This window comes from Poecilia latipinna, unplaced genomic scaffold (assembly GCF_001443285.1).
Source record: "Poecilia latipinna isolate Pla-1442-1.1 unplaced genomic scaffold, P_latipinna-1.0 Scaffold1210, whole genome shotgun sequence".
Lineage (NCBI taxonomy): Eukaryota > Metazoa > Chordata > Actinopteri > Cyprinodontiformes > Poeciliidae > Poecilia > Poecilia latipinna.
In genome coordinates, this window is record NW_015113826.1 from 46602 (window position 1) to 73076 (window position 26475).

General features: G+C 42.2%; 1 protein-coding gene across 2 annotated transcripts; it reads right to left on the reverse strand.

Annotated features, from left to right (window-relative positions):
• On the reverse strand, positions 1-26249 carry palm1b (paralemmin 1b). Of its 2 annotated transcripts, none has more exons than XM_015053873.1 (6): positions 25568-26249; positions 9573-9615; positions 7881-7961; positions 885-1000; positions 661-728; positions 1-500 (listed from the first exon to the last, which is right to left on the reverse strand). In XM_015053873.1, the coding sequence occupies exons 2-6, from the start codon at positions 9612-9614 to the stop codon at positions 130-132; spliced, it is 678 nt and encodes a 225-aa protein (XP_014909359.1). In that variant the 5' UTR covers position 9615; positions 25568-26249; the 3' UTR covers positions 1-129. The 2 variants fall into 2 exon arrangements, with proteins under 2 accessions (XP_014909359.1, XP_014909360.1); XM_015053874.1 differs by lacking the exon at positions 25568-26249 and adding an exon at positions 9748-10177.
• Positions 26250-26475: the final 226 nt, after the last annotated feature.

Below are 26475 nucleotides of genomic sequence, written 5' to 3' on the forward strand. Positions count from 1 at the left end.
GCACAGGTGCAGGTGTGTGTACTCACCCATACACAGTCAGTCTCACGCAAACATACACACACACGCACACACACACACGCACGCATGCACGCATGCACACGCACACGTACACAGATAAACGCACATATCTCACATGACCGTGCAGCATTTGCAGGTCTGTTTCTTCTCCTTCTCTCCCTCCTCTCCCCCTCCGTTGGCCTTCTCTTTCTCCGCCATGCTGCCGTTGGGCGGGGCCTGCTCCTCCGTGGCCGCGTCCGCCGCCTTCCCCTCGCCGTCGTCGATCACCACGAACTCGGCCTTCACGTTGCCGTCCACGCCCTCCATGCCCAGGGCCGTGTGTGTCTCCTTCTCGTCCTCGACGGTCTTGTAGCCCATGAACACCAGGGTCACTGGGTTGTCCTCGCTGGCTTGGTCGGGGCTGGGGCCCAGCAGCTTGGCTTCGACCCCCGTCACCTCTCTCTTCGGGGTCTGGCCGGAGGTCTGCACTACTCCGTTCTCACCTACAGGGAGCGCCAGAGCATTGGCGAGAGACAAATGAGGTGAGAAGGTGATCAGGATAAGGTGGCGAGAGACAAGGATATACTGTTTTAGTAATCTGTGGAGCTATTATTAGGTGGCTTTCTCTTCGTGTCAAGTGTTGCCATGGACACCAGAACTCACCATTTTCTTTGGCCACACCTTTATTAGCTGGCACGCCTGTCTCCAGCTCTTCAATTTCTTGCTCCAGCCTGGCTCAGAAACACAAACACACACACACACACACACACACACACAAAAAAAAAAATCACAAACGTTTGCTTTTAATACTTTCACTCCAAGCCAAACTTCACTTTTTGTTTTTCAATTTTCAATTTTTTTTTTGTTTGTTTCAAACAGATGCTCACCTGAGGATGACCTGTTCCAGAAGCTTGGTCTTCATCTCGTCCTCCTGAAGACGCCTTTGTGTCTCCTCTTCTGCTGGAGCGCCATCTAGCAACCAGCGCTCCCTCAGTGACTTTGACTGCAAGCAAACACAAAACAGTGAAATGTGATTGTGTGTATGCGTGTTTAACGATGACATTAAAAAAAGAATAATGGAGAATCTCTGTCTGCCCTTGATGGCTTGGCGTTCTTGACTAGATTTTTTTTTATTTTTTTTATCTGGAAATCACCTTAAAAGATACCTCTAAACAAGGAACGATTTGTATTTTTATGTGATTTTTATGTGGTAAAATGAACAAAATGAAGCCGATAATCGTCTAACTTTTTTGTCTGGACAGTCTGACACTTCTAAATGATTTCCAGTGCAACCAGTTGTTTTCAGAAGTCAGCTACTTGGTGAACAGCATCCACCAGTGTGTATTTTAATCTCAGTATACATCCAGCTGTTCTGTGAAAGCCTCAGGGGTTTTTAGGGAGCAGTCGTGAACAAACGGCGACATGAAGACCAAGAAACGCAGCAGACGGGTCAGGGATAAAGTTGTGACGTTTAACGGCTTACGATGTAAGGCAACATCTCAAGCTTGAACAGGTTGTCAGTCATTTTCACAATTAATTTAACGTTTTTCTTCCACTTTTTCAATTCTTATATAGCCAAACTCCCCAGTATTTTTCTGAAGTACCGGAACAGTACTCCTGCTCTTGGACTTGTGTTGGACTTCAGAATGCACTTCCTCTATTAATTTGCTGCGCAAGCAATATTGTTTTACATAAAAAGCAGCTGAAAGCGCTTTTAGTCAGACAAGCATACAGCTAGAGATTCAATTTGATTGTTTTCGGTACTTTATTGTGTTTAGTCTGTATTATTGGTTGTTTTCGACCATTTTTTTGAGTAATTTATGTCTGTTATTTTCATCATTTTTATGGCATTTTATCTTTGTGCTACTGTAAAAATGTTGCACTCTTCTATCCATCAAGAATGCTAGAAAAACAAACTGTATTTACTTAGTTACTTCAGTTGTCCGACAATGGAGAGAACCACACACCTACTAAGACATTGTCCTACATTTACAAGCGGGGTGAGGGAAGCATTATTCGGAGAAGCAACCAACAGAACCCCAGTGGTAGCTCTAGATGAGGTGCAGAGGTCCACAGCTCAGGTGGAGGAATCTGTTCACAGGACAACTATTAGACATACACTATAAAAAAACCTGGCCTGTTTGCAGTTTGCAACGAGCCATCTGGGGACACAGCAAAGACATGGAGGACGGTGCTCCGTTTAGATGAGACCATAATAACCTACATGCAAAAACAGTATATGCGGCAGAAAAGTAACCATTTGGAGTTTCTACACGCGTTTATTATGCTTCGCAAACTAAAAGATCCCGGAATGGAGGAGTCTTAAGTCAATTCAGCAATTTTACGCCCCCGGTCAACCTTGAAGTCTAGTCATAAACCCGGAACCGGTGTGACTTATAAAGGAGTGATGTGGGATTGGAGAGAGAGTCTGATCTACTGCAAAGAAGAGACGGCAGAAGCAGCTCCGTAGTCTGCCTGTGTGCTCAGAGCGAGATGGTATCTTACTAAAGCGTGTGTCTGATGGGAGATATATGCTAATCGGCATAATCTAATAAAAATAACCTGATGAGGATTGTGCCCAAGAATTCTGCTCGTCTTTAAACGACTGGATGCTTTTAGTTACAAGATGGGTTTTTTTTTGGAAGCAGGTCAGAGTTGATGGGAAGAAAAATGGAGCTAAATACACAAAAATCCTTGAGCAAGACCCACAGTGCAACAACTCTTAAACACACAACCACTGCTGCAAGTAGAGATTTTAGATTGGAGCGAATTTTACTTGTTAGAATGAGCTAGTTAAAGCCCAGCTTTAAATTCAATCGGGATTTGGCCAAGGCTTGAAAATTAACGTTTACTTCCCTGTCCCGTACATTCTGACTCAGCTCGAGTCAGAAACTGTTTTTATTGTCTCCAGAAGAGCAAAACTCACTTGCAGCTGTAATTGTAAGCAAATTCCACGTTACTTTGTGTTGGTATGTCGCAGAAACTCACACAAATAAAACACGCTGGAGTTTGTGAATGCGATACAATATGTGAAAATGTGAACGAGGTATGAGTTACTTTCGCAGGGCGCTGCATCGTGTGCTTGTCACGAGCGCCTGAGTGACTCACACCGTTGCTGTCAGACGAGCCTGTGAGCCTTTTAGTACAGGTGGGATTAGTGTCGCTTTCACCGAGACACAGCAACAAGCCCCTTAGTTAATCTAAGACCAGATTCTTCTCTGTCCGATTCGTCTGCTGACTGGTGCCACTCGGGGGATTCAGTCGAACTCTTGAGCTGCAACCAAACAGCCTTGCCAGTTTGAGAAAATGTGGCGCCTGGCCATATTGGTCGGAGGCTGCCAGCATCGAACATGCAATTCTGCTAATAAACTTAACTGAGCATGGGACTGGAAAAGCAGCTGGGTCAGTGGAGTGAAAACAAACCAGCTTTATTCTTACGCTTTATTTACGACCAACTCTTGCCTGTTCAACTGTCCGCCCTGCGCTCATTTCTACCCCATTCCCCCCCCCGGTTTCTAACCAGGTATTCTTATCCTGACAACACCCTCATGTGGAGAAGCTCATATCAAAGCAAATACTTGACATGCTTTGAGGTAAATATAACAGTGCCTTGCTTGCAGCTGTTAGATCAGACACAAAAAAAGAAAAGAAAAAATAATAGCAATAAAACTGAAAAACAAAAAAAGCAACAGTGTTGCTAAATGAAAAAAAGCTTTCTCTTTTGTAAGCTCAGTGTGAATTCTTCTGCAATGATGCAACGTGAATTTCAACACTAAACTTCCCCTATTTATTTATTTATTTTATTATATTTTTTTTCCCCCTCACTGTTTCCTCTCTTGGAAATATTTTGGTTAGCCTCCTGCTCCTTTCAACCTGTTAGTTTCTCTGTCTCACTTTCTCCACTGTGTAATCCAGGTTCAGACACTCAGCTGCCCCAGAGCTTTACAGCACACAGTCTCACGGTGTAATTCAACACTCCTCATTCCCCGGCCCTGCATGGTCTCCTGGGCACTGAATCCAACCCCCTACTCAACCCCACCCTCCATCTCTCTCTCTCTCCCTCGCTGTCTCTCAGTTTTGTTCTCTTGCCACACCCTACTACTCTAACGCCTGACATCACTTAACTGGCTCACTCATGCATACCCACGCACGCGCGCGCGCACAGACACACACACACACACACACACACACACACACACACACCCACACACACAAGCCAGGCTGTGTGAAAAAGTCGTAAAGCCGGAGTGCTGAAGCTACGTCTCGTTCCATTGTTCCTCGCAGTAAAAGCTGCTAACGTAGCAGACAAAGGGCGGAACTGGGACACAGGGTGCACACAGGCAGACGCGCGTCAGGCCGGTGCGCGCATCCAAATGAAACGAGCAGCTGTAGTCAGGAGAGCCTCGCTTCGGGAGTCATTTTATGTCTTTCGCCACCCAAATTTACCGAAACGAAGTCTGTCGTTCAATTTCATATGAGTTCAGTGAAATGTGTGAAACTGTTTTAGAACTTTTTCAGTATACGTCTGAAAGTAAACAACGTACAAGTCTCAAAAGTATTGGGCCACATTAACTTTAGTGACGTCCCATTCCTAATCCACAGGGTTTAAATTACTGTTGGCCCACCCTTTGCAATTGCAACAGCTTCAACTCTTCTGGGAAGGGAGTTTACAAAGTTTGAAAGTGTGCTTTGGGGAATTTTTGATAGCTCTTCCAGATGTACATTGCTGAGGTCAGACACTGATGTTGGACCTGAAGATCCAGCTTGCAATCTTGTGCAGCCTTGTGCTGGTCAGTCAAGTACATCAAAAGCAAACTCACCCATTCACAAATTTAGGAACGTTGCTTTGTCCTGCCTCCTGAAACCGTTCCCACAGACTGAAGAGCGTGAAATCGACCAAAATGTCTTGGAGTGCTACAACATTAAGAGTTTCTTTCATTGCAATTAAAGGAACTGAGCACCGCTCCTGAACAACAACCCGGCACACCGACTCTCTTCTGCGCCAAACTTACACAGTGGGGTCAGAGAAAAGCCGTTTTCCGGACAGCTGCCAAACCCTCATATGTTCCTCATATCTTCCAAACAGAGAGGTGTAACTTTTTCTCGCAAGAGAACACGTCTCCACTACTCTGTTACATCACTACATGTGGTACTTCACTTTGGTGACGCAATGCTTGGAAGCAGCTGTCCGGCCACTGAAACCCATCCCACAAAAGCTCTGTACACACTGTTCCTAAAGTTTGGGAGGCTTCAGCCATTGACTCTGCAGAAAGCTGGTGATCTACGCCCACTGTGCGCCTCCCTGCGATTTTATGCTACTGTTGTTCCCAATTACCTCCACCTTGTTGCAGTACCTCACGGTTGGCTCCTGGAAAACAACTGGCTGAATATTTGACAACTCTTCTGAGGGAAAACGTGGAGAAATTGGGAAGCTTTCTAGCACAAACCCATTTCAAAAGAGTCAGCCTGTTTCATCCAGTCTGACCTCCCCACAACCCTGGAAGAAAAAGGGCTATTAGATGATGCATAAATGGATGGATATATGTTTGACTTTTTTATAAAAGTACCAAAATGATGTGTTGACTGTCCGTGTTGTATCTGAACCTTTCACTGTTATTTTCAACATGGCGAGAAGTAAAAAACTAAGAATTGTGCATTTTAGGGAAAACATTTTAGCACTTCATCGTAGCTTTATGTAGAATAACCAGGACAGGATGAATCTTAGTAAGTTTTAATAAGTGAAATTTAGAAACGTGCTGCCTTGTACAGAGAGAAGTTGCCCTATTAAAACAGGAAATATTTTTCTTAATGCTTTCCCTTTCTTCTTTAATTCTACATGAACCAGCATTAGTTGTAAATCTAGTAAAGATATCTCATTGTGTGCACTTTTATAAGGTTATGTTCATCTAGAACATAACATATTCCCAATAACGGCTTCAGCTGGTGAAAATCAAGATTTATTTTGACAAAAATTGAATGCTTAACATCAGCATTAATCTAATGTCTTTTCATCGTCTTAGAATTTCATCTTCACTGCAAGAAATGAGTCCCTGTATGGGGGTGTTACACTAACTAGTTAGTTTGTTGAATGAGGTAATTTTTCCCTTTTCCATATCAATGCTGCCTGTGCACAAAAAAAGAGACACACAGTGCAGAAAGAGTCTTCCCATGCTGCTCCTCAGTGTGATTACACTTCCCCCTTATCCCCTTTACGCCTGTTTGTGTCGGCGTGTGCGTGAGAGTCTGCGTGTGAGACTAAAACGGGGGTGCGGTGGGTGTAAGAACAGTTTCCTGTTGCTGGGAGTGGGACAAAAATCTGTTTCCTTTGCCAAAGCTCACTGCATTGTCTGGAGGTTCTGTGTTTTCTTTTGTGTTTTTTTTCCTCATTATCAGGCATGCACACAGAAACAAGCGCACGCATGTACAGCTACACCCTCACAATGGTTTACTCTGAAAATAGAAAAAGTGAGAGAGCGCAGGGGTAACGGCGCAGGTCACGATTACTTTTTACAAACACCAAACGCCCGCACAGGCGCACACGAACCTCAACCTTTTGCTCCCATCTTTGAGCTGCTGAACTGTCCCAGGACGAAATAAGCTTTGATAGCGCTGACACATACACTGACGATAGCCTTAGTTTAGATATAATAAGTGTGTGTGTGTGTGTGTGTGCGCGCGCGTGCATAAACAGCATGTGGAGGAGCTGATGGCGTTATCTGCGGTCCATTCTGAACATTCCGTGACAGCGGCGGTGAGGGAGTATCTCACTGTGTTGGGCTGCAACATTGGAGAGTTTAATGTTGTTGTGTGGGTGTATAGCAGCGCTCACACACAGAGCATGACTCCAAAAAAACAAAAAAAAAGGAAAAAGGAAAAAAGAAAAAGAGAGGCCTGCCCGGCAGTGATCCTGCTTCAAGTTCTGCCCAGAGAGAGGCGTGAGGGGGTGCAGATGACACAGATTTGGATTTCATCAGTGGAGAGCTCAAGTACTTTTCAAACAATGTTAAAACCGTGCCTTCTGTCAGAATGCGCATTGCGATCCTGCCTTTGGTCGGCCCCGGCGCTTTTGCTTTCGCGTTTTATCGCAGCGTTTCTCAAGATGTTTTAAACATGTGATGCTTCTGTTCACCAGGGACAGAAGCGGCATGCCATCGCCCCACTCCTCTTCTCCTTCTATTACAAAAGTACCTATTCAGGGCTGGAGAATAGAAATTCATGCCACACTTTTCAGATTTTAATTGATGTTGGAAAAAAAAATTCAATGTATTGTCTTCATTTCAAAATTATGCACTATATATTTTTTTTTCTTAGTTTGTCAGATGAAACCTCACTGAAAATACATTAAAGCTACAAAATGTTAAAAGTACAAGGGGTAAGAGTATTTCTCCAGGGTATTGTATTAATCAGTTCTCCTTCTGTTTTAACATTTTTAAAAACAAAATGGAGTTTTTGAGGGGCTGCCTACATAAAAAGTCAGACATTTCTGTTGCAACTACGATGTGTAGCTACTTAGCCAAGTTCCTTCGGTTTTTTTTTTTTTTAATGAAAATTTCACCACATTTAATAAAAAAATTTACACTTACATTTTTATTTTTTTATTAAAAACACACTTGTGTTTTTGTGTGTGCTCCTGTGGCCAAGCGATGACATTTCATTGCCAGTTTTACTTGTGCTATTTTGTGCAATGACAATAAAATAAGTCTAAGTTTAAGTCTATAAAGAAGACAAGGAACCAATAATGTAAGCAGGTGAAGATTTCGGTGCAGTGACGATAGAAGACAGTCTCACCAACCAAGTAGCATTTGTCTCCCCAAAGGATTGTCTTTGCCAAGGTATAAACGTAAAAAACAGAGACAAGTGGAAGAAAGCGCATTACTGTATACCTTGAGATGCTGAAGTTGCCGTCGGTCGTCATCAAGCTGCCTCCTCTTGTTTTCAATCTCTGTCTGCTTCTTCCTCTTCTCCTGTCGCCACACACAGACACAAGTTCTCTCACAAACCGGGCCACAGAGGTTTGAACCAACTAAAAATGAGCGCAGCATCACCGCCAACATTATCGAGCCGGCTTATTTTTTTACTGACAATTGTTATGACAGTTGCTTTTAACGACTGCTGGCACGAGGAGCGCTGGCCCGCGGTCAGACAGGACTCTGAGCAGAATTCATCTTTCGAGATTTAAAGGCTACATTCATTCATATAAACTAATAAAAATAAAAAATAAACTTTTTAAATAAGAAAACAACTGAGCACATTTCAAAGTTAACTTCACAAAGATGTCTCCTGTGTGAGAGTTCAGTTGGTCTTCGGGGCCCCTGCCGGCTTAGGGCTTACTTATGCCTCAGGCCGGCTTTGGATGCCAGTCTGCAAAGCGCTCGGGTTAAGTTTTGCGGCGCGTCTCCAAAAGGTTGACAGCCGTTTGGTTTTTAGGAGGCAGCTGGATTCTCTCAAAGTTCAAGTCACGAGGGAATCCAAACCGGCTGGCTTCGAGCTATGTGTGTGAGCGTGGTTTCTTTCCTGCTTTTTCCTGATGGAAACCTGTAAAATTATTTCATTTTGAGAAATAAATAAAAATAAAAAAAATCAAATGAGTCACAGCCAACAGTGCAAGGCGTAAATCCCCGCCTACAAACAAATGAGTTCATCCAGCAAAAAGCCGGTTGACCCTCAGAAACAATAGGAAAACGATTGTTGTATGACACTATGCCGATTCGGCCTATTTATGTAACAAGTTACGATTTGAATGGAAGGATATTGATTAATATGGTGATATGTGCTGCGTTTTAAAATGGTGAGACAGACTGAAACCACCTGCACCGAGTGGAAAAGATCAGTATCACATGTTTTGACTGTTTTATAAATTACAAAAACACACTGCCAGATGCATAATCGTATTCTTGCAAAAAAAAAAAAAAAAAAAAAATAGTTGAAACAAGTGAGCCTTTTGTAATGTCACCCAAGGGAAGGATTTGGATTTCTTGCACGCAACTCCACATGAAGTTAACACAGATGATTAGAGAGTCAGGAAAATTCCTGAAATCCTTGAATTCATTAATAATTCCTAGAATTGCAGGATGGAAAATATGCACTTGCTTTTCTCCAGCCAGACTCTTAAACTTATCAGCTTGCATTTCTGGAAGTTTGTGCGATACAAAGCGGTGCACGAATCATTCAGCCAGCCAAGAATTCCTCTAAAAACACCTGGCGTTTTAAAAACACTACAGCCATGATTGTCTTGATTAAAAAAAAAAAAAAATCTGCATTTCTTTGGTTTGTTTTGTTTTAACACAGCAGAAAAGAAACAGTCATCGAACAGCTGAGTGAGATACCAGGAGTTAGAAAGCAAAAAAAAAAAAAAAAAAAGGAGCGAGCTGTATCTACACCATTAGCTTTGGATGCCTACTAATGGGTGGAGAAGATGGGCTCTAAAAGGTTGAGTCATTAAGTCATCCTATCAGACCTCGACAGGCAATAATGATTTGTTGTCTCTACAGCCGTCCGTCCTGATGTGCAGCCTGCAAGAGCTGGGAAGAAACAGGCAGTGTGTTCATGTGTGTCTGCATGTAGATGTAGCTTACAGCGATGACCTGGAGTCTCTCCTCTTGTGACACCTCCGCCATCCTGAGAAAAGAGAGAGAAAGAGAAAAAAAAAAAGATTTAGCAGGAGATATTTGGAACCCCACGATTGCATTCAGTGCCCTTTGGTGAGCAGTTCTCTTAGTTCTGTTCCAGAGGAGTGTTCGCTCAACAAACCTGCACTTTTCCAACGACTTCCCAGTGACTGAAGTGAAATATTTGGTCTATCTGGCACTAAGGCAGTGTCTCTTTCCTGTCAGGGTGAGACAGGGTAGGCAATGCTAATGTGGAATCATGGCGCTGCTGGAGATTCCTGCTCTAATGGGTTCCAGACCAGAGATCCAGGATGGAGGATGGACGGAAGCAAGATTTAAAGCCAGAGTGGAATGACTGTGACTGTTGCCCTACTGAGACAGGACGCTGAGTGATGGTAATAGTCATAATAAGTCTCCACTAAAGGCTTGTGTTACGATTGTACGAATGACAGGTCGCAGACGTCAGGAATGGTTATTAAATGTGATATTTCCTTTGGAAGAAGAATAGCAACAAAAACAGCACACGACAACGAGACCGGTAATTTACATCAGTCACATTAAAAAAAAACAACAAAAACTATAACACCACTGTTTTATAGTATTAACATCAACATTTTGAATATGAATATAAGAAACGACCTAATCGTTTGCATTTCAAATAGTAATTTCTAAAACTCCTGAAGGGTTGGATCTTATATTGCCCTATGCTCAATAAAGCATCACTTTAAGAATAACTCTAAACCATAGAAACTGGAAGTATAATTATAATTTATAAGGTAAAGATCTAGATTATCTAAGGAATACACAGAGGCTGTACTTATGGCAATAACTGCTGCTCTAAACCTCAGAGTTAATGTCGGGGGTCTTAATTCTGCACTGGCAACACACACAAAGGCAAATGTTCACAGTTATTAATGCTAAGCACTTTAAATTACAAATAAAAGAGGCAAAGAGAGTTTTAAATGTCAACTCTAACTTGTCTTTATTTGGTTTATACATCAACTCTAATTTGTCTTTGAGTGTGAGCAACCCCAGTAAAACAAGGTTTTTAGTTGTTTTATTAGATCCCAGTAAATCACAGCTTTACTGGGATTGCTCGCATGCCAAATGATGCTGGCTCTCTGCTCCAAACTTGAACAATTAATGACCACTCATGGTAAGAATAGTAGAAAAAATGCTTTGAATACTGTTCTTATTTCTTGTGATATTGCAGTTCAGGAAAAAAACACAAAACAACAACAACAAAAAAATCGGATTTGCCAAAAATCGGTATCTGCAGGTCAAAGGTTTACAAAATCAAAAATTTGATTGGCACACCTTTTTTATTTCATTGTTGATATTCTTCATGAATTAAGAAAATTGAAAGTTAGCTATTTTGTCATTTCTAGAGTGCTGCATCTAGAAATGACAAGAATTAAAAGGAAACTGTATTTTCTATTTTATTTATTATCTTTTCATTCAAATGGCATTTGTCAAGCAAAGAAAGACTTTGAGTAGATAATATTAACTTTCAGCAAAGTTGATCTGATTTCTCATTCTGAGCTTGCTTAACAACAGCTATGGCGGTTTGGATATTTTGTTATTAACAATTAGTGTGTTATTGTTAATAAAAGATAAAGATAATTAAAAATGTCAGTTCTGTATTCATATTGCTTTCCGAAAAAATAATTGTAAAACCCTACTTTACACTAAGTGACTCTTCTCTCTCACACAGTGTGACAGCGTCTCTTTTACTAAAATGAATGCAAGGCCAGGCTATTTTGAAATTTATAAATGATATAGTTCCTGGAGAGAAACGAGAATTTGCCGAAAACGGTATCAGCAAGTTAAAAGAGATCAGAGAGCTCGGATCAGCGCATCTCTAGATAAGAAGTGAAAACAAAGTATTAACCGGCCGAGCGAAGCAAGAGAGAAGACACAATCAGTCCATTTTACTGGATATCCTCTACTGAAACCACACTCTCTCTCTCTTGCTGAGAGGTGTGTCTGCTGAATGGGACACTGTGAGTGGAATGTATGCAAAGCATGCCTATATTTATCCCTCTAAACATGAGATTTGGTATCTGCCAAAAATATCCATTGACATTTCTTTAGTTACATCCTAGATACGTTTAGTTTTTGTCAGCAGAAGAGGAGCAGCATGGCACTCTTATGAACGGAATACAATTAAAACTTCGTAATTTCATTCTAAATGAAATACCGCCCGTTATATATGACAATGTTCACGGAACAAAACTGCTTAAACGTCTTTAAGAAAAATGTTTTGAAAACTTGCATCTATTATAAGTTGATGTGTAAAAGCGACTGCAAATATTTCAGATCGATAACATCAGTTTTCATACACTCAACCATAGCTTCGGCAAAGTTAAAGATAATTGCCTAACGAAGAGATACTTAAGATTAAGCCATGAAAATACACCCCGGTAGAGCGCAACTTAAATGTGGAAATCAATGTAGCCCAGTGATGGGGATGGTTAACAAGTGTAATTTACTGAGTCGGTGTCAAATTATCAATAGCTGCGACCTCAGGAGAAGATATTGAGTTCTCCCACTCTGTCTGGAGGCTGCCTCTCTCTCGCTTGGAAAAAAAAAACTGGGAAAACTATTTTGAGATTGTGTAAATGATAGCTTTTTGCACAGATTGGAGACGATTTTTGCAACACAAAGCAATGTTTTCATTGCTGAGGAAGGGAAGCTTTGGTTTCTCTCCCTTCTTTAAATCAAACTCTCTCAAACGAGCAACGACGGAACAACCCTGCGTGACTCCGACCGACCGCCTAAAGCCCGACATGCTTCGGTGCAAAACACGTGCAGAAGCGGTGTCACCGCTCCTGTTGGGTGGCAGGACTCCCACTGTCACAGTGCGAATTAGCTGGCACTAATTCGCGGAGCTTATTACGAGGGCTGAAAACACACAGAGTCGACAGCTCTCGTGTCAGCCCCGGTGTGAACTGGAGTCTTCTGAACCTCCAGTGGTCTCAAACATGCGGGTTGTAGGACTCTTCACACTCTTGTACAGCAATCATATGAGTGACCTCAACAAACAGACTGTTTTTCCATCAGCATCACATGGAGATGCTTCAGAAAAAAAAAGAGAGAGAGAGAGAACCGCAATCATCTGATCAACCCCTCTAGCACACACATAAACACAGTCATATTATACTTCCTGGATTTTTTATGTTTTTGTTTTTTTCCACATTTGACCTGTCAAGCCAATCAAGCAAAATCAGGAGGAATGAAAGCACATGGGAGGAAGGCATGTGGAAATTCTCCGCATAAAGAAAATGTTTGACATGATAGACCAGAACTGTAAAAAAATAAAATAACCTAGAACTAATGTTAAAAGTATTTACCGCTTATCTGAACCTGTCATTATTATTTTTAGAACTAAAGTCAGTGTCATCTGTGAAGACTTTCTTGCATGCCCAAATGAGGAAAAACCACGCTAAAGTTTTCAAGTAATGTTCCAGACCATTTCCCCTCATGGGGGGAAAAAAAAGCCTGCTTCTGAAATAATAAATAGGCTCACTGGTTGACAGAAATACAGCCTGTGATCGAATTGTCCTCCCATTGCCTACATGTGTCCCCTCGTAATGGACCTGCTGCGCTGAAGTCCTGTTTGAAATTATATTCACATCTTTGGTTGTCCTGCTAACTTTGCCACGCTGCACACAGAAACTGGTGCACAGATGCTGCACACTGCACTGATCGACATGGACCGCCATTGATTTCAGCCTGGGGTCAACAGGCATGCAGCCGGCGGATGCTAACATTCACAGCTCATTATTGCAATTTCCTTAACCATTAAGAATGCTGGATGACTGTATTGATTTTATTACACACGTTTCAGCTGAATATGACTATGCTTACGACGTTAACGGCTAATTTTCTATGAATCAGTGACTGAACAAGCATCACAAAGAAAAAAAAAACTGATGGACAGCGTATAGTTGGCAGTAAGTTAGGTTCAAAAACAGATTTGTGTTAGACCGGCAAATCCAGCAACTCAGAATTCACTCTGAAGGCAGGAGTCCCCAGAGTCACCAGGAAGGTTTCAGAGGGGGACGGGTCGCTGACGACCCCGCAGTGCCGAACAAAAACAAAAAACCTACAACAGAAATTCAGGAGTCTTCATATGTTATCATCCGGTATGGGCCCAGAGGTTAAGAGGACAACGAGTCTCAAGCTCACACCGGGCAAGAAAAGGGTTGGACCCTGTTCACTGTGGTCATAAAAGGATAAGCATGGCTAGCACCAGGGCTGCGTGTTATGAAGAAGAAATGTCATTGCATTGGTGAATGTTGCGATAATAATAAGACTGATGATAAATAATTCAAGTACTCATAATGTCTTTATGTTTCGGGTCCTTAGCAAATATGGACCCCACATTATAAGTACATAAAAATTTGCTATAACTACCTTGATAACAAGGATTTATTCAAAAAGTTGATTCGGGTTGACGTCACCTATTTTGGCATTGAAACAACACAGATTATTATTTTTTTTTTTTATCTTACTTTCTGGAACATTTATGCTCAATAAAAAAAGCAAGAATTCCCAAATACCTCACAGATATAGTATCTAAATAATTAGCAAACTCGTATGTTCAGAAATGGTACTCGACAAGTTTTTGTTGTAAAGAGTGTTAAGCTACTGTTGCCTTTTTGGCATCTTGTAACAGTTATCCCATTTTCACCTGACCTCTGACGTTAAAAAAAGGCTTTTCCATTTACACAGCTGCTGGCTTTTATGTTTTTCTCTGAACATTATGTACAGTTAAGAGACACTTATGTGTAAAAGTCCCATTAGATCACTTTATGATGTAGGTATACCACTGGGCATTAAAATCAATGACATATTTAAAGTAACATTTATCTCCTTTCTTTCCCCTTTCAATGCCGGGTTTGAACTTCAGCACACTTTCCTGCAGTTCAATGCATGGATTCATTGAGCAGGTGAACAGGCGTACCAAATAAAGCGTCCATTTAGTGCGTATTCTAAAACACAGTTGATCATGGCCTGATTTTTGTTGATTGTTTCCATTTTGTTTTGAGCAAAATTCAAGATTCAGTAGCATTTGTCCAAGCTCCGTCCGTGACTGATGTGACAAATTTAAAAATCATTCCGAAGAAACTTGGCGGATCTTGACGTAAAAATGCAGCCTCGTGTTCTGCTGCCTCTTAAACAAACTACACACACACACAGAGGGGAAAGCTTTGTGACATAGTTAGGAGAGTAATTACATTTGTCACAGTAAAAGGAAGACGACGAGGGAGGCAGGAAGTCACTTGCAGACGGGGTACAATGACATATTGAATCAGATAAATGTAAGCGATCCAAAATGTCGATCAAGAAAAAGCTGGAAACGGATGTGATCTTTAACGGCCAGCGGGGTTGGAAACAAACGTTTCTGGCAGTATGACAAAGCAGGTGTGCAACAGCCTAAGCCGGTAAGACACAGTCATCCTGGCTTTCTGCTGGGTGCTCTGCAGTCGCAGCGTTTCCAGGAACACATTAACTGGCTGCAAAGTGCACCATCATGCTTTCTAACCACATTTTGCTTATAATCCTCTGGCTCCGGCATACACTTTTGCCCTGTGCAACTCCACTGAATCAAAGAAATTAACTTAGTGCCCATGAAGCTACATAGTTAATAACACACGCTGCCCGTCACTGATTGAGAACATGACACAGATCTGAAGACAAACAAGCTTTACAGTTTACAGACGCAATGTTTTCTAACAGGAACTGGCAGGGTGCAGCCAAAACATAACGGCGGCAATTTGCCCTGCAACATTTATAACCGACATATTTTATTTCATGTGACAGAAACATCTTGCTTTTAAGTGCAACTGTTTGTTTTTGTAAAAGAAAGCTGATTATTAAAATTATTTTTGACACAGAAGTTAGTTCAGAAGCGTCGCATCAATTATTAACGTAGCACAGTCTGAGTGCGCAAAGGTCAGCGAGAACATGGCATACCAACATAAGGCGGCTCACATTGTCCGTTTCACGCATAATTATCTTTAGTGACACGTTACAGCAGTCGTCTTAATCACAGATTCCTTTTAGACTGATCTGATCACTGATCATCAGTGACTAAACACCTTACTTTAAAATGCCTGAGCTGATCTAATATCTATTTTGCAGCTACTTCTACAAACAAAGTCACATGCATATGATTGGCCCGATGGGAATATTCTAGTCTTACGTGTAAAATCATAATAATAATTATAATGGATTTTGTGCTCCTTGATGTGTTCAAACATGGATGCCGCAGGTTCAAGTAACTTGAACTCTGAAGGGTGAACGATTTCAATGAAGAACCACTGACTTGAAACAATATCAAGTTGCCGACTGATTGTGGAGGAGCAGAGGCCTTTTAATTTGTACTGGTGGTTTGGAAACTTTACAGGTCAGATTTGTTACCTGCATTGTCAGAATTATTAGTGGATAGTCGGAGGACAGAAAACAAAAGTTTTGCCAAAATTGCTGTGATCCAATTGTATGTAAGCAGTCACGAAGCCTCTAAAACCATTGGTGGTCCTAATTTGGGTATTGAATGCTTTGAGATTACTTTCAGGCCTTAATAAACAAGAATGGGTTTACATTAGAAACCTGAAAGAAACATCATCTGTGTCTAATGGTAAAGAGTGTTTTCATGAAAAAACCCAAACCAAAACAATTGGAAAAAAAAAACAAAAAACTGCATTAAATTATAACAGGCAGGAATAACTCCATCTTACATCGTGGCAACATTAAGCTGAACTAAGCTGCATATTTTTTCATGACTTTAATCGATTAATAACCAATTACACCCTTACAAACCAATTAAAATCGGCAACGTAGTTCAGCTATAGTTCTCATGGTACGGCTCCCTTTCACAGAAAACACTGCAACTAATGAACTAGAAAACAGCTTTTAACGATCCCACTTATGATATGTCGAAACATAAACACCTTTAAACTATTTCCATAAATTCATTTGTGCTCTCTGAGCAGCGAAGAGGCGTTCATTTGCGTGCAAACTCACAGCAGCAGGAACCTTTTAACAGACTTTCAAGCAGTGTCAAAACTAGTCTGATAAAGGAGCAGCTTCAAAAAAAAAAAAAAAGAAGATATATATATATATATTTTTTTTTTTCAGGACATATATTACTTTTACAGTCTGACTGATTAGTTTAATAATCCAGGCCAGGATTAAAAAAAGATCAGGTACTCAGAGAGGAAGCTAATCTCAAATCACTTCACACTCTCATTATTGAAGTGGCACTTCTTTCTCCTCACTGCTGTTCACATCGTCGACTTCCTTCCTTCAGGCCACAAGAGGACACGCACAACAATATCTGTGCCTTTCCCCGCCCACCCCCAAACTCCAACCAAGCTCTCATCTCAGGCCAAACACCCACACCGTGACCTCGCCGCCACCACACTCGGCAGCCTCCTCTCTGAGGCACAACACAAACTGTGCCAAACGTAAACACAGCGGTGCCAATAAAAACCAAAGGAAGTCCGCTGAGGTCACATGTTAAGTCTTCCAGGGTCACGGGGTAAAACTAGTTCCCTTCTTTCGGGTCAGCAGTAAATAACGGCTCCGCCGCTGTGGCAGTCAGAGGAGGACAGCGCTGCGCGACGTCCATGTCGAAAGCACAAATGAGGCACTGTTTAACATGCACGTCGTGAGGACAAATGGGAAACCACGCGCCGATTGAGAAATGCAGGGCGGAGTTGTGACGAGGGGTGGTGGGATCAAGACGACCAAGAAGCACTTTTAACGTCTTACTTTGCCAACTCCGTATTGCAATACAGCGCCTGGCATTTTGTTACATCAATACGGCCTCTACCAATTTCTTGGGAAATCAAAAGACACGCCATGAACAGTTCACATCTTCTATTTGTTAAGACAAGAAGAACTCTCATTTTACTTTCTCTGACTAGGCTATTGTTGTCTTTCTTGCAATCAAAATTTCAGGAATGACTGCTACATAAGACCCCCAACTATACCCAATTTTTGTCAGCTTTTGACTCAATTGGGTTAAAACTGATGTAGACCAATGCTTTAAGAGGATAGCTCTGATGATTTCAGATCAGGTTTTGTCAAATTAGTAGATGAATGTCATATTTTATTGGCTGTATAAAAAAAACCACACAATATCCTCAGAGTAGTGAGCGACTCAAACGGAAAATGCAGTCAGTGGGGTATTATTTTTTAAAAATAAAATGCATCTACATTTATCACAAGACCTTAAAGATGGCCGCTGTTCTCTCTGCCAAATAGCTTCAGTGTTAGATTAGGATAATTTTCAAACAACTACAAGTCCTGGTAAATTGCAGAAACGTACCATCTTCTCTCTGTGACCTGTACTTGCAGTTTAGGCAAACATTGTGGTGGGTCTGGCTGCCTTCTACTAGAGGGAGAAATCCGGCATTCCCCTGACTTTCATTACATGATAGTGAAAATACCGACAAGACAAAAACAAAGATAGGAAAACAAAAACAAGATATGAACAACAAAATGTGTCTGCTATGCATGTGTGTGTGTATGTGTGTGCTCAAGTGTGTACAGAATTGGAGGAAAAAGCTGCCTGCAGAAAACCGGTAATCAGCATCACAGAGGGGATAGGAGGCTGATATCACCACAATACTCATGTCAGGAAGTTGCCTCTCACATTCACAGTCATGGACACAACATGCAGCAGTGCAGGGGACACTGACGGCACGGGCCACCGACGTTTGGACCTGCTGCCATCCCAAAGCCAGCAGCCCTCGGCCCGCCGCCCGAAACCCCTGCAGAGCTGAACATACATAACCTCAACCAGCGACCACAATGTCAGATCCAGACTTCACTGAGTTGCCACAACTGACCCCTGGAACAGCCCAGGCTATATATACACTGCTCACATTTTCAATTCCATTGCATGAAAGAATACCTGCACTTAGAGTGAACTGTTGATTCACAACTAGCAGGGGGATAAAGCTGTTAGCCTCACCCAGTTTACTGTAAAATATGAATGTTGTTCAATGGGAGGAAATCAATTACTTGAATCGTACAACTGTATAGATTAATATGTGCTAATATTGAGTTGTATTGCATAAATAGGAATATTATCAGTTTTACAAGATATTTAAAATCTACTAAAACCACTGTTAGACTCTACCTTTTAGCTTCCCATTGCTCTTGGGAATTATAAAGTATCACAGGTAAGACGACATTGACACCTTGTTTTATTTACATCCAAGACGAACACGTAAGATTTTGAAGTCAGTTTTCAAAAATACACAGAATATTTCTTAGCTCCACTTTTCCACAGCGTTAACTTAAAAAGCACTCTACTCGTGACCTATTCAGAGATTTATTGCTGAGGCTACACTCATCACTCTGGCAACGTAGAAAAAAATTCAACATGGATCTTTTTAACATGTGATTAAAGGCCTGACTTGTTCACTCCCCTTTGGCCCATGCTTATGCTGTTACAAATCAGTGCAAACGGGCAATTTGCATTTAAGGAATGGCTCTTTCTTAGATTTATCCCTACAGAATAAAGCAAAGCTTTGTCTCTGAACTACGCCATTGTGTAGATTTATGTCAATGTGGAGTAGGGAGTGGGCTGCATAATGGTATTGTTAATAGAGGAAATATTTTGGAGGATATGGATGCGAAACAAATTGGAACCAGGTGTTCACAATTATGAGACAACCTGATACAAGTGAATGCCCCAATCAATGCTCAGTGGTTGAAATCGATCAACCAGTGATCCGAAGGTAAAATGGTAAAATATCGCACGTCTTCTGTTGTTCATCTTATAACCAAACATCTAGTGACGAGTTCTTTTATGCAGTAAAATTCAGATGTCTTAAAAAAAAAAACTCCTTTAATTTAGCTTTAATTTCACCAGAAATAATTTTAGTGAGTGACAAAAACAGCTGACAGGTCTCCAAATATTTTATTCAACATAATAAGTTAGCTTGATTTTTGTGGAAAAGATCTTCAGAGAGCTAACCACACACAGGGTCTCGCATGTTTATTGAAAATTGTTGGAAGTTTCGGCTTAAAAAAAGATGAACATCTTGTGTTGTACTTGATGTTTTCCATTTTAACACGATTTTAGATCTGTTAGTGACATTCTTGCCCAAAACAATAAAAAGAGTGTTCAGCCAAACAAATTTGTCCCATTCTTGAATTACAGCCATGGACCCAATACATACCACAACAAGGGCTAAAAACGACTTGTGGCCCACACTTTAGACAGTCCTGGGTTACAGGTATATGCTTTGATTGAACAAAGTTGAACAAAATGCAAACGGTTTTACAAATGGTATAGTTCTTGAAAAGAAAATCAGAATTGGGTCAAAAGATTAGATAAGTCTAGTTCTTGCAGGAAAGTGTCAGAAACAAACGCATAGAAGAATTTGGAGTTCGCCCTGCAATCGGTGGATTGCCGCTTGGTTTCCCGGTCCGCCTGACTCGTTTGTGTCCCTGGGAAAGACGCTTCACCTGCCTCGCCTGCGGGTGTTGGTTATAAGGGCTGATGGTGCAAAATTGCAGCCTCAATTCTGTCAGACTCCATGGCAGCTGTAGCTACAATCCAGTAGCTTGTCATCATCATCAGCACGCCTCTTGGTCATATTATTTCACCTCACAGTTATCAAGCAATTATCAACATCTGCAAGTTCATAAAAAAAAAAAAAAAAAAAGTCAACCATCATCTCAGGATGCTAGGGTAGCAGAGGTTGTTAATGAGTAAAGAACAGGATAATGGGTTTTAATTACTGACTTGTACCATCGTCTCAACGCAACAACCTTTGTAAAAGCTTTAGAACCAACATGACCTGCTGACACCGGAGCTTTTATCCTCGCAGACAACCAATTTTCATAGTAAGCCGTCTCCTGCATCCTAATACTTGCTCTCTGCCTCTCAGGTCAGTCAGCATCTTTTATACATCCGTGAAACAATGGAGTTGCATTACTGGAGCAGCATCTCATTTCAATGTTAACGCAGGAACCATTAAGCCTAATTATGCGCCTTCCCTTATGGCAACCTCCCAATCCCCTCTTAAAACTCTAAGAACAGCTAGCAATTGTTTACAGAGAACTTGTTTGTCTCACATCTCCCCAGCAAACCTCTTCTGGGATTTAACAGAAACAATTACAAAGAAAAAATAGAATATCACATTCACAAGAGATTTAATATTTGTTCACAGTCTTCTTTTCAGGTTCGGGTCCTTAACGGCAAATAAAAATATGTTTGTACCCCGTTTGCCACATATCAATAGTGCTCTTGAAATAGTCTTTGTAACAACTAGGCTGATCGTCATATGAGAATGTGGGTGTGCGCGTGGTTTGACCAGCGGACACAAGAGTCTCTCTTTCTCCCGAGCACACACGTATTAGCGCAGCGCGCACAAACACACTCGGCCGAGGACGTTTCCCTCAGAGATTAAAGCGACTTAGTGGCTTAAAATGACAGTTAATGAGAAGACAGATGATCTGTAGGGAAGCGAGTGAAAATAAAAAAAACAAAATCCCCTCCCGCTTTAGCCATCATGATAATGCAGGACGCAGGCGTGGGGCGAGGGGAGGGAGACTAGTTAAAGAGAAGGTGAGGAAAAAAGTGACTATCCAGGAGAAAATGAGGAAACAGATTATTAAGGAGTAAAATTACGTGGAGGAAGAGAGGGCAAGGTGGAGAGCAGTGCATTAACTATTAATATCCAACACCTCTACAATCTGAGCCCAATGTTGCTCTTTATAACTTTGAATGCTGGACGAGGAAGCTTTCAATGGACGACTGTTCCGCAGAAAACTTTAAGGTCTTTGTCATGCTTGCCGCTTTTTTAACACTTTCAGTCTGCTGATTTAGTTTTAGAACCTCTGTATTGTTGACAGCAGGGTCAGTGAGGGGAGCCACCTTGGACTGTGGGTGGTCCTCTGTACTCCAGCTATGTAGCCATCCCAGCAGCTAATACCATGCACAATCAACCAACTGGTTAAATGTCACTTTTGAGGGGGCTATCGGTGGCACCATGATACCAAGTTAACCTCATTTTACCTTCAGATCTTCCTTTGTACTTGGCATATATTTAACAAGATGTTTGAACATTGAAACGAAAGCATCATTGGATGAAACTCCCGTGACTCTGGAAAACATTGGATTAACAAAGAACACATGGTTGTGTTCTATACACCAAATTGAGAGGATTTTACCTTTGTGACATGGTACATTGTTCCATCAGAAATTGGGTACATTGTGGCCATAAAATAATGGAAATGAGGAGTAGCAATACTCATGTCCTTCACTTGGTAGCAAGTATGGATTCATACTGTACTTCGGAATTGAGACTCATCAGACCGGGCAACGTTTTTCCATCCTGGTATTGTTGGGCTTGTGTGAGTTGTATCCCCAGTTTCCCGTTTTCAGCTTAAAGGAGAGTTAACCAGTGTGGTCATCTGCTGCTGTAGCCCACCGGTTTCAAGGCTCAACATGGCTCTTATTCTATTTTGTTTTCACTCTACCATTTCAAACCAGTTTGAAAATAATCTCGGACATCAACAAAGCATCCTCACACAAGATGTTTCTTATATTTGGAACCTTCTCTGTAAACCCAAGAAAGTTTCTATGTGTTTAAATAGTAGGCAGACCAGCTTATAAAGCACTAACAACCACACTGCATTCAATTATTTAAATCCTCCTTCCATCTTAACCATGTTTGCTTCCATGTAACAAGTTAATAAGCCATTTTCCTTTAAAGAGCCACTACACAGGTATCTAATAAAATGCCAGGTGAGTGTATGTTAAGTTGAAATGACACTGAACAAACAGTGGTGGAGAAGGTGTTGAGTTATTGCAACTCAGCGTAGAACTCCAGCTGTAGTTTCACAGACAAATACAATAATAGTGAGGGGAGTCAAAAGGCTTCTTGAAGTGTCCCGACTATGTTGGTCACTTCAATTCATCCAGTTTGTGGAGTTACAGAGGTAAACTATTGGTTCACATGTTAGCTGAAAATAACCAAGTTCTGCTCAAATTAGCTATATAAAAGGTGGGAATGTAGGGCTGGTAGACCAAAAACATTAACACGTAAAAAGAATTTCTATCACACAGAAGAAGTAATGAAGACATTTCTACAACTAAAATTAAGAAGCTTGGGTGCTAAAAATACAATTCATCAAACTGAAAACAGTGGCAGTAACCTCAAAGTTTACAGAGAAACCGTTCACTTAAGCTGTTTAGTTTAGACCTAACTCATTCTTACACCGTTTTTTCCCCCTCCGACAGCCCATAAATATGAGCGAGTGACCTTCCAGTTACCAGCCCATTTCCCCAAATCTAAATTGATGGAAACAGAGCCATCCAATTACCATGACCGCCAGGTCAGGAGGGAGCCATCAGCACACAAAAACACACACAATCCATACATGCTTGTCTTATTTGTTCAACTTTGCTGCCTACTGCCTAAAACTCACACACAAAGCTGCACATGGAGGCACACAGAGACAGAAATGTGACTGGCCATAGTCGTGACGCCAGATGATGACTGGGTGAACAAGACAAGTGCTGTCAGCTCTACAGTGAGTTGCTGACAAAACACAGAGCAGCCCCCACCGGATATACAGCTCCCCCAAGCTAAAGCACCGACTGGCCGAGGCATTTTAGGGGACCCAACGTGTCTGGCTCATACAATAAAATGACACAACAGACAACAAACAGGAGCAGGAACATGCCTGGTGTAGTTACTCTGCTTGGTAAGATTGGCCTAAAACAGCATGGAAACCCAGCACACATGTAAGCTAGAAATGTGTAGGAAGGTTTAACGTAGGGAGATGAAATAATTTCTCAAGCTTTGAAAGGCTATGGCACAACTGCAAATCAGCTACTACTAAATGGCTGTCTACCTAAACAAACCGAAAGCTTGACAATGAGAGCTTAGAAGCAGCCAAGAGATCTGTGATAACTCTCTGGAGGGCCAACGGAGATCCATGGCTCAGGTGGGAGAATCTGTCAACATGACAACAACGTAGAGTTATTCAACCATTCTTTCCTCTTTGTTAGAGTGGTAAGAAGAAGGCCACTGTTGGAGCAAAGCCATAAGAAGTGTTTAAAGTTTGTACGGGGCACCGCAAACATGAGGAAGAAGGTGTTGTGTTCAGATAAGAGCAAAATATAACTTTCTGGCCAACATGTAAAACACACTGCACATTAATCTAAACAAATCACTCCCATGCTGACACTTGGTGGTGGCGGCATCATGCTATGGTACAGCGCATCTTTGGCATGGACAAGCAAACTAGTCATCTTTGACAGGAAGATGGATGAAGCGTATTTTCAGGGAATTTCTGGGATAAAACATCTTCATTTACCAGCTTGACGATGACCATAAACATACAGCCAGATGGACAATGGGATAGTTTAGATGAAAGCGTAAACATTCATCCATCATCCCATTATCTAACACACTTATCCTTGTGGGTTTGCAAGGGGGGCTGCTCCCTATCACCAGCAGTCAACGGGTGAGAGGGGGGGAATGCCCTGTACATTCCTACGTGTAAACATTCAGGCCTAGATTCAATTGAGGATCAGTATCAAACCTTGAAATTTGATGTCCACAGAAGGGTTTTGGGTAATCTGACTGAACTTTCAGTTATGTTATTTTGCTCAAGTTCGCTCAGAACTTGAGCAAAACAGACAAACAGGTAAAAATCTCAATCTCTCAAGATTGCGATTGAGCCACAGATTGAAAATGCAGTGAAAGACGGTTTAATTTTGTGAAGCATATCTGTCAAAAATCACACTACAGTAGACATGAAAGTTATCCTGGTGTTGTAGTAACATTTGGGAAAGTGCTATAAACTGCAAAGTGAAGTTGACATCTTTCTGGCATTATTAGAACACAAACAGGCATTGATGAATATTTCGCAGGACATGAAGTAGAATAAGGCATGTCCAGGATCTAGAAATGTTCTGGGTGTGTTGTGTATACAGACAATGTACTTGTCAACAAAGAGTTAGTTCACAACATAGAGAACTCCAGGGGGAGAGACAATAGGTAAGGACCAAAGGGGGAAAAAATCTGCTCTGTCTGGTTTGGCTTCTACCTGCTGGGATCAAACGCAGCTGAGAAGAACAGAGTAAAATTAATGGGAGTGACAATGTTCTGTTCAGTGACAGGAAAAGACGCAGGCGCGGGTCTACGTGCCGTTCAGAGCGGGATGGCGGAGGCAGCCTGAGCGCGTAGAAGATGCTCAGCATCATAACTCCCTGTTTCCGCGCTGGAAAGTGGAAATTCCGGACAGGAGTATGTAATGACCGAGGTTTTATCAGCTCAAGTGGGAGCGCGCCATGTTGGAGCGCGGACTGCTCGCATCACATCACAACACACGCACGGAGATATCCCGCTTCTCCCCCTGCCTCCTCGCTTCTCCTCACTCCTCCATCCACAGTCTGCAACCAGTCACCCTCTCTCCTCCGCGCCGTGACGGCCGTACACGGCTTGCTGGCGCCGCGGGAACATTTACCAACAGAGACACCCAGAAACGCTCCTCTTTTCTCGCACAAGCGGATCGATATAACATGATGGATCATCATAGGCGTTCGTGTAAACATGCCTTCCCGTTACACCTGTCGTGCCGCGTCTGTACTTCCAAGACATGCAGCAAAACACGGTGGAATATGACATAAATCCTCATTGAATCTGCTTTTGAATTTTGGAATGATTTGTCCCAGAAGGATGTAGCCTCTCTTGGGATAGACCTTGAATGTGTTCAGCGGCGTCCAAGATGTTTACATGGCCCAAGAAGGCCACACACACACACCGCCAATATGTTTTGTATTTTCAGCCTTCCATCCACCTTCCACCGCTGACATCCAAGTCTGTCCCAACCCACTGATGCTGCCGCACAAGCTACCGAAAACAGGTCACCCACAGGAAAAAAAAAAGAGAGTTAAAAAAAAAATCTGGACTTACTCAGTTGCAGATCCCTTTTCCTTCCCGCTCCAGACGTCTTCCAAACTAGCTGTTTTTTTTATTTATTTATTGTTATTTATTTCTGGATTCAGAATGGCCAAACACCCCCCTCTCTCTCTCCCTCTCTCTCCTCCTCCTCCTCCTTCTTTATTTTTTTTTCCTGTTATAGTCGAGGTGACGCGGCAGGCAGCTCGCGCGCGCAGCCTGACGTTACAATGAGAACCCGACGGCTTCCTCTCGTGCGAAACAGGCGCGCGGTGGACTCGGGAATCTCATGGGCGATAGGGCGTCGTCGGGAGCAGGTTGTGGTTTCGCTTCAGCCAAGAGGGAGAGAGAGAGAGAGAGAGAGAGAAAGAGAGACAGAGGGAGGCAGACAGAGTGTGAGTGGTATGTGAAGGGGAGCGCAGAGGGGGAAAGGATACGCCTCCCCTGCCGCGTGGAGATAAAGGGGACCCTGGCCGCGCACGCTAATTGAGATACGGTTCCTCCTCTGCTAACGAGGACCGCTGCTGGCTGTCATTCCAGCCCTTATCACATGACGCAAGGAACGGAGGCTGTGTGCTATGAGAGGTGCATCAAAACACATCAAGCCCTTCTTGCATTTTGGAGAGAGCGCCATTCTTCCTTGTTTTCCTGTCCCGCCTCCCCATCTAGTGGCGGTGTTAGGCTCAGTCCCAAGACTCAACCCCGGGCTGTTCCTTTCTGCTGCATTAATAACGCCCATGCTTCGTGTGTGAGGCTTTAAGGTGAACCCACTCGCTCGTGTATCAACTGTTTTCAATACTGACGTCACAACTGTGTCCTGAATAATACCAGCTGGCTATAATTATTCTCACCTCTGCACCCTGATTTGGTCCAAAACATGTTGCACCTGCACCGAGCGTACAGCAGGTGGCGGTAGAGATCTA